The sequence below is a fragment of the Musca domestica genome, unplaced genomic scaffold, assembly GCF_030504385.1.
Source record: "Musca domestica strain aabys unplaced genomic scaffold, Musca_domestica.polishedcontigs.V.1.1 1, whole genome shotgun sequence".
Classification (NCBI taxonomy): Eukaryota; Metazoa; Arthropoda; class Insecta; order Diptera; family Muscidae; genus Musca; species Musca domestica.
In genome coordinates this window covers 9,462,759-9,470,817 of record NW_026712114.1, presented here as the reverse complement: position 1 = coordinate 9,470,817, position 8,059 = coordinate 9,462,759, and the positions used below count along the sequence as shown (strand labels likewise).

Below are 8,059 nucleotides of genomic sequence, written 5' to 3'. Positions count from 1 at the left end.
TCTTAATGGAACTATAAATCTATTAAAGTTGTTGTTTATTTGTGACGGTTATTTTTTTGCTTATAATCGTCCACTAAAAGTAATTAACTTATCACAACTTCACCCCGTTTTCAAAACATACCTAACATTTCACAAAAATATATAGTTCTCAAACTAGTTCTGCAACAAAAAAAATATATATTTGAAATTTAAAAAATTAATTTATAACATTGTATCCGGTAATATTCATTGTTCCAAAAAAAAATACTGCATTTATTATTTTAAAGAGTGTATTTAACAAAAAAAAAATTGGCTAATGACAAACAGACAAATTTCGCTGCAGAATAAAGAGATGCTGGTCCCATGTCATCCAAAAACGAAACAGTTCTTTTTAAACCTCAGAACAAAGCGGTCGTGGACTAAGATCGAAAGAATTTCGTTTAAAACATGGTATTAGTACGGAGAATATTATACAATATATTGCCGTTGTTCCTTGCCCGCCCGGCAGCTGTCCGGCTACCAGGTATTAATATTGTGAAGGCAGTCATCTATGCAGAGATAACTCACGGAATCTTGAATTATTTAATAAATTAATTGTTTTTATTGATACACTTGATTGGGGGGAAAGTTGAATAAACTTTTTTAAATTGACCAATTACTTTTTGAGGAAATAAAAAATAGAGATTGATAATAAAATGGACTGGGAGAATCAAGTGTTAAAGAATCCATGTCTTTATATTATAAACAAGTAAAAAAGCTTCAAGTTCAGCTGGGCCGAACTTTGAATACTCTCCACCATTTGAAACGAATTTGGCAATTCTCAAAAACAATAAAGTCTTTTACAAATTCTGTTAAAATCTTAAAATTAATAAATGGAGCCGTCATATTAGGGTCTATACGAGGACATAGACCTGCATAGGTAACTTTTGTCATAAGCCAATGCAATATTCAAATGCGAAACTTAAAAAAAGATCGGTCGTAGATAGTGTAGCTAAAATCATCAAAATACCGAATATCGGGAGGTACCGTTATATTGGGGCTATACGAAGACGTGGACCTGCAAAGACAATTTTCTGGCTTAGGCCGTAGTATCCGTTACGAACTTCAAAAACCAAATTTGATAGAATTCCGGTGAATAATGTCGCTAAAATCATCAAAATACCGAATAACGGGAGGTATCGTTATATGGGGGCTATACGAAGACGTGGACCTGCTCAGACAATCTCCTGTCTAAGCCGTAGCATCCATTACGAACTTTAAATACCAAATTTAAAACGATTCTGGTGAATAATGTCGATAAAATCCTCAAAATACCGAATATCGGGAGGTACCATTACATGGGGGCTATACAAAAACGTGGAGTTACATGGGCCATTTTCAATACCAAAAGTCTTACAGACATTATATACATTTGAGTAAAATTTTATCAAACTACTTCAATTCGTTCGGAAGCTAGAGTGATTTCCACAGACGGATAGACGGACGGCCGTCGCTAAATCGACATCGAATTTTATGCTGATCGAGAATATATACACCTTGTGGGGTCCAAAATGTATATTTCGAGGTGTTACAAACGGAATGATACACTTAAGATACCCTCCATACTATGGTGGAGGGTATAAAAATAATAATTTCCTCCTTCCAATAGCATCGTCAATTTAAAATCACAAAATTCCATTTTTCCTTGCAGTTATTTGCCTTCGCATTGATATTAAACAGATATATTTAAAATAATTTATCTTAACTCAAATATTTATTGCTTTCTCAATTACCAATTCAAATGTTTTTATTTCGAAACAATTGGGTTATTTTGAAAGCAAACAACAAACCCACAAAAAATAGCTTGTGTTCCGAAACAGATTCTGATTCTTGTTTCGAACAAAGTCTATTATATTGGCATTGAATGAAAATCCCAACTTTCTTTTATATACAATTATAATTAATTATTTCACAATTTATAGAACAAAACGAATATAGACAAATAATAATTATTGAAGACATTAAAAAAAAATATTCCATTATTTTGGCAAACAAACACAGAATTACTGAAAAGGGAATTCCATTTCCTCCATACATATAAAATGACTTGAGGTTATCAAAAATGGAACCAGTTTTTATGCAAAACTCCTACAGTTCTGCATTACTTTCTAGGAAATAGGCGGGAAATTGTTTTTTCTTAATTTTAAGATGACCGAAGTATTTAAAATTTTAATAATTTTATTACCATTTATGTGTATACTAGGCTTTACAAAAGGTATAAAAAATATTTAAAATTAATTGCTATACGACTAAGTTTTATTATAAATTTACATTTGCCCAAAAATGTAATTCTTTTAGGGGTGTTCAATTTATTGATATTAAATTTTAATTACGTTTTTTATTTCCTTTCAATTCCAGCGGCAAGTGAATGGACCTATGAAGGAGTACTAACATGGGGCAGCAAGTTTCCAAAATGTAATGGAGCACGACAATCACCAATACATCTTCAAACTTCTAAGGTAAGTGAAAAATATTCTTTAAAAAATCCACGTTCATTAATCCTTGAAAAAAAATATTCTTTAAAAAATCCACGTTCATTAATCCTTGAAAAAAAATATTCTTTAAAAAATCCACTTTCATTAATCCTTGGAAAAAAATATTTTTTAAAAAATCCACTTTCATTAATCCTTGGAAAAAAATATTCTTTAAAAAATCCACGTTCATTAATCCTTGGAAAAAAATATTCTTTAAAAAATCCACGTTCATTAATCCTTGGAAAAAAATATTCTTTCAAAAAATTAATCCTTGGAAAAAAATATTCTTTCAAAAAATTAATCCTTGGAAAAAAATATTCTTTAAAAAATTCACGTTTATTAGTCCTTGGAAAAAAATACTCTTTCAAAAAATTAATCCTTGGAAAAAAATATTCTTTAAAAAATCCACGTTCATTAATCCTTGGAAAAAAATATTCTTTAAAAAATCCACGTTCATTAATCCTTGGAAAAAAATATTCTTTAAAAAATCCACGTTCATTAATCCTTGTAAAAATATATCTTTTAAAAAATCAACGTTCATTAATCCTTGGAAAAAAATATTCTTTAAAAAATCCACGTTCATTAATCCTTGGAAAAAATATTCTTTAAAAAATCCACGTTCATTAATTCTTGGAAAAAAATATTCTTTAAAAAATCCACGTTCATTAATCCTTGGAAAAAAATATTCTTTAAAAAATCCACGTTCATTAATTCTTGGAAAAAAATATTCTTTAAAAAATCCACGTTCATTAATCCTTGGAAAAAAATATTCTTTAAAAAATCCACGTTCATTAATCCTTGGAAAAAAATATTCTTTAAAAAATTCACGTTCATTAATCCTTGGAAAAAAAAATATTCTTTAAAAAATCCACGTTTATTGGTCCTTGGAAAAAACTATTCTTTAAAAAATCCACGTTTATTGGTCCTTGAAAAAAATATTCTTTAAAAAATCCACGTTCATTAATCCTTGGAAAAAAATATTCTTTAAAAAATTCACGTTCATTAATCCTTGAAAAAAAATATTCTTTAAAAAATCCACGTTTATTGGTCCTTGGAAAAAACTATTCTTTAAAAAATCCACGTTTATTGGTCCTTGAAAAAAATATTCTTTAAAAAATCCACGTTCATTAATCCTTGGAAAAAAATATTCTTTAAAAAATCCACGTTCATTAATCCTTGGAAAAAAATATTCTTTAAAAAATCCACGTTCATTAATCCTTGGAAAAAAAATATTCTTTAAAAAATCCACGTTCATTAATCCTTGGAAAAACTATCCACGTTTATTAATCCTTGGAAAAAAAATATTCTTTAAAAAATCCACGTTAATTAATCCTTGGAAAAAATATTCTTTAAAAAATCCACGTTCATTAATCCTTGGAAAAAATATTCTTTAAAAAATCCACGTTCATTAATCCTTGGAAAAAAAATATTCTTTAAAAAATCCACGTTCATTAATCCTTGGAAAAAAATATTCTTTAAAAAATCCATTTCATTAATCCTTGGAAAAAAATATTCTTTAAAAAATCCACGTTCATTAATCCTTGGAAAAAAATATTCTTTAAAAAATCCACGTTCATTGGTCCTTGGAAAAAAAATTCTTTAAAAAATCCAGGTTCATTAATCCTTGAAAAAAAAATTTTTTAAAAAATCCAGGTTCATTAATCCTTGGAAAAAAATATTCTTTAAAAAATCCACGTTCATTAATCCTTGGAAGAAAAATATTCTTTAAAAAATCCACGTTCCTTGGAAGAAAAATATTCTTTAAAAAATCCACGTTCTTAATCCTTGGAAAAAATAGTCTTTAAAAAATCCACTTTTATTGGTCTTTGGAAGAAAAATATTCTTTAAAAAATCCACGTTCATTAATCCTTGGAAAAAAATATTCTTTAAAAAAACCACGTTTATTAATCCTTGGAAAAAAATATTCTTTAAAAAATTCACGTTTATTAATCCTTGGAAAAAAATATTCTTTAAAAAATCCACGTTTATTAATCCTTGGAAAAAAAATATTCTTTAAAAAATTCACGTTTATTAATCCTTGGAAAAAAATATTCTTTAAAAAATCCACGTTCATTAATCCTTGGAAAAAAATATTCTTTAAAAAATCCACGTTCATTAATCTTTGGAAAAAAATATTCTTTAAAAAATCCACGTTCATTAATCCTTGGAAAAAAATATTCTTTAAAAAATCCACGTTCATTAATCCTTGGAAAAAAATATTCTTTAAAAAATCCACGTTCATTAATCCTTGGAAAAAAATATTCTTTAAAAAATCCACGTTCATTAATCCTTGGAAAAAAATATTCTTTAAAAAATCCACGTTCATTAATCCTTGGAAAAAAATATTCTTTAAAAAATCCACGTTCATTAATCCTTGGAAAAAAATATTCTTTAAAAAATTCACGTTCATTAATCCTTGGAAAAAAATATTCTTTAAAAAATCCACGTTAATTAATCCTTGAAAAAAAATATTCTTTAAAAAATTCACATTCATTAATCCTTGGAAAAAAATATTCTTTAAAAAATCCACGTTTATTGGTCCTTGGAAAAAAATATTCTTTAAAAAATCCACGTTTATTGGTCCTTGGAAAAAAATATTCTTTAAAAAATCCACGTTTATTGGTCCTTGGAAAAAAATATTCTTTAAAAAATCCACGTTTATTGGTCCTTGGAAAAAAATATTCTTTAAAAAATCCACGTTTATTGGTCCTTGGAAAAAAATATTCTTTAAAAAATCCACGTTTATTGGTCATTGGAAAAAAATATTCTTTAAAAAATCCACGTTTATTGGTCCTTGGAAAAAAATATTCTTTAAAAAATCCACGTTTATTGGTCCTTGGAAAAAAATATTCTTTAAAAAATCCACGTTTATTGGATCTTGGAAAAAAATATTCTTTAAAAAATCCACGTTTATTGGATCTTGGAAAAAAATATTCTTTAAAAAATCCACGTTTATTGGTCCTTGGAAAAAAATATTCTTTAAAAAATCCACGTTTATTGGTCCTTGGAAAAAGATATTCTTTAAAAAATCCACGTTTATTGGTCCTTGGAAAAAAATATTCATTAAAGAATCCACGTTTATTGGTCCTTGGAAAAAAGTATTCTTTAAAAAATCCACGTTTATTGGTCCTTGGAAAAAAATATTCTTTAAAAAATCCACGTTTATTGGTCCTTGGAAAAAGATATTCTTTAAAAAATCCACGTTTATTGGTCCTTGGAAAAAAATATTCATTAAAGAATCCACGTTTATTGGTCCTTGGAAAAAAGTATTCTTTAAAAAATCTACGTTTATTGGTCCTTGGAAGAAAAATACTCTTTAAAAAATCCACGTTCATTAATCCTTGGAAAAAAATATTCGTTAAAAAATCCACGTTCATTAATCCTTGGAAAAAAACATTCTTTAAAAAATCCAAATCATTAATCCTTGGAAAAAAATATTCTTTAAAAAATCCACGTTTATTGGTCTTTGGAAAAAAATATTAGTGGTCCTTAAACAAATTTTCTTTGAAAGTCCACTTTTATGCTTCGTTGAAAATAATTGGTTTTAAAAAATATCTTCTTCCCATTTTTTTTTTTGTTTGTTATAAATAAAATGTTTCCCATTATTAAAAAAAATTCCACTGACAAAGAATTCTCATCCATTATTTAATAACTTTTCCATTATTTAATAAATTTTCCATTATTTAATAAGTTTATGGTTGGTTGACACTAAGTCAAGTCTAAAAAAAAGTTGTTTACACCTCGTTAAAAATTGGTACTTAAAAATATTCTTTATATCTTTATTTTTTTTCAGTCATATTTCCCACCACTAGCACCCATAACATTCACCAACTATAATGTTCCACTGGCTGGCAATTTGGTCGTGAAAAATAATGGTCATTCAAGTGAGTAGCAAACGAATAACAATTACCTCATATATTTAAATACCATGTTCTATGAATTTATATCTCCCTTCCCCTTTTCAGTTGAAATGGAAATCCCGCCAACCACAAATGGTGCCCGACCCCGTATCAGCGGTGCCAAGTTGCCGGGAATTTTTGAAGCCATGGGTTGTCATTTTCATTGGGGTAGTCGAACTAGTAGGGGTGCCGAGCATGTCATCAATGGCCAACGCTACGATGCTGAGCTGCATATTGTCCACAAAAATGTCAGATACGCCACAATTGCCGAGGCTGCAGCCAATCCAGATGGTCTGGCGGTACTGGGTATTATGATTAATATTGGAAGGGTAAGTTGGAAAATTGTAAAATTCGATCGTTGTATTCAATTCAATTTTCTCTATTTCCAGAATGTCAATCGCATTTATCCCGGTCTAAATGATATCTTCAATCGTCTACCCAATTTGATCAATTACCAATCCAGTGTACCCTTGGGCCGTCAAATAACGCTGAGTCAATTGCTGGGAGATGTGAACACAAATCAATTTTACACCTATGAAGGTTCTCTTACTACGCCCGATTGTTCGGAGGCCGTCTGCTGGAATGTCTTCCCTCAACCACTTTACATCCCCCTCGCCCAAATGCAAAAATTCTGGGCGATTCGTGATAACAAGGGAGCACCGATGATAAATAATTTCAGACCTGTGCAAGCGTATAATAATCGCGTTATATTTGCTCGTGGTTGATATTTTATTTCATTTTTTTGTTATTCTAAGTAATAAATGTGATCGAAACATATCTAAATTTATATTTTATGATTTTTTAAGGAGTGTTTTTTTTAAATCCAGGATTTTTGGTTCTTGAAAAGAATAAATTTTAAAAAATTCAGAATTATTGGTCCTTATTGGTTCCTAAAAAAATTTTTTTAAAATTTCTTGGTCCTTAAAAAATATTTTTTTAAAAAATCCACGTTTTTTGGTTCTTAAAAAACAATTCTTAAAAAAATCCACGTTTTTTGGTCCTTAAAAAACAATTCTTTAAAAAAATCCATGTTTTTTGGCCCTTAAAAATAATTCTTAAAAAATCCACGTTTTTTGGTCCTTAAAGCCAATTCTTTTAAATAATCCAATTTTTTTCTTTAAAAAATCCACGTTTTTTGGTCCTTAAAAAACAATTCTTTAAAAAAATCCATGTTTTTTGGCCCTTAAAAATAATTCTTAAAAAATCCACGTTTTTTGGTCCTTAAAGCCAATTCTTTTAAATAATCCAATTTTTTTCTTTAAAAAATCCACGTTTTTTGGTCCTTAAAGCCAATTCCTTTAAATAATCCAATTTTTTTCTTTAAAAAATCCACGTTTTTTGGTACTTAAAGCCAATTCTTTTAAATAATCCACGTTTTTTTCTTTAAAAAATCCACGTTTTTTGGTCCTTAAAGCCAATTCTTTTAAATAATCCAAATTTTTTCTTTAAAAAATCCACGTTTTGGTCCTTAAAAATAATTCTTTAAAAAATCCACGTTTATCGGTCCTTAAAAAAAATTCTTAAATAATCCACTTTTTTTTCTTTAAAATATCTACGTTTTTTGGTCTTTAAAATATAATTCTTTAAAAAACCCACGTTTATCTGTCCTTAAAAAATAATTCTTAAATAATCCACGTTTTTTTTTTTAATATCTACGTTTTTTGGTCC

General features: G+C 28.0%; 1 protein-coding gene across 2 annotated transcripts; it reads left to right on the top strand.

The window, feature by feature from the left end:
• Positions 1 to 346: 346 nt before the first annotated feature.
• LOC101892824 (carbonic anhydrase 2) lies at positions 347 to 7,178 on the top strand. 2 transcript variants are annotated; one of them, XM_005175673.4, is made up of 5 exons: positions 347 to 502; positions 2,377 to 2,477; positions 6,286 to 6,376; positions 6,458 to 6,720; positions 6,781 to 7,178. In XM_005175673.4, exons 1-5 carry the CDS (start codon positions 427 to 429, stop codon positions 7,114 to 7,116), a joined length of 867 nt encoding a protein of 288 aa, XP_005175730.2. In that variant the 5' UTR covers positions 347 to 426; the 3' UTR covers positions 7,117 to 7,178. The 2 variants fall into 2 exon arrangements, with proteins under 2 accessions (XP_005175730.2, XP_019893067.2); XM_020037508.2 differs by lacking the exon at positions 347 to 502 and adding an exon at positions 2,103 to 2,233.
• The last annotated feature ends 881 nt before the right edge of the window (positions 7,179 to 8,059 follow it).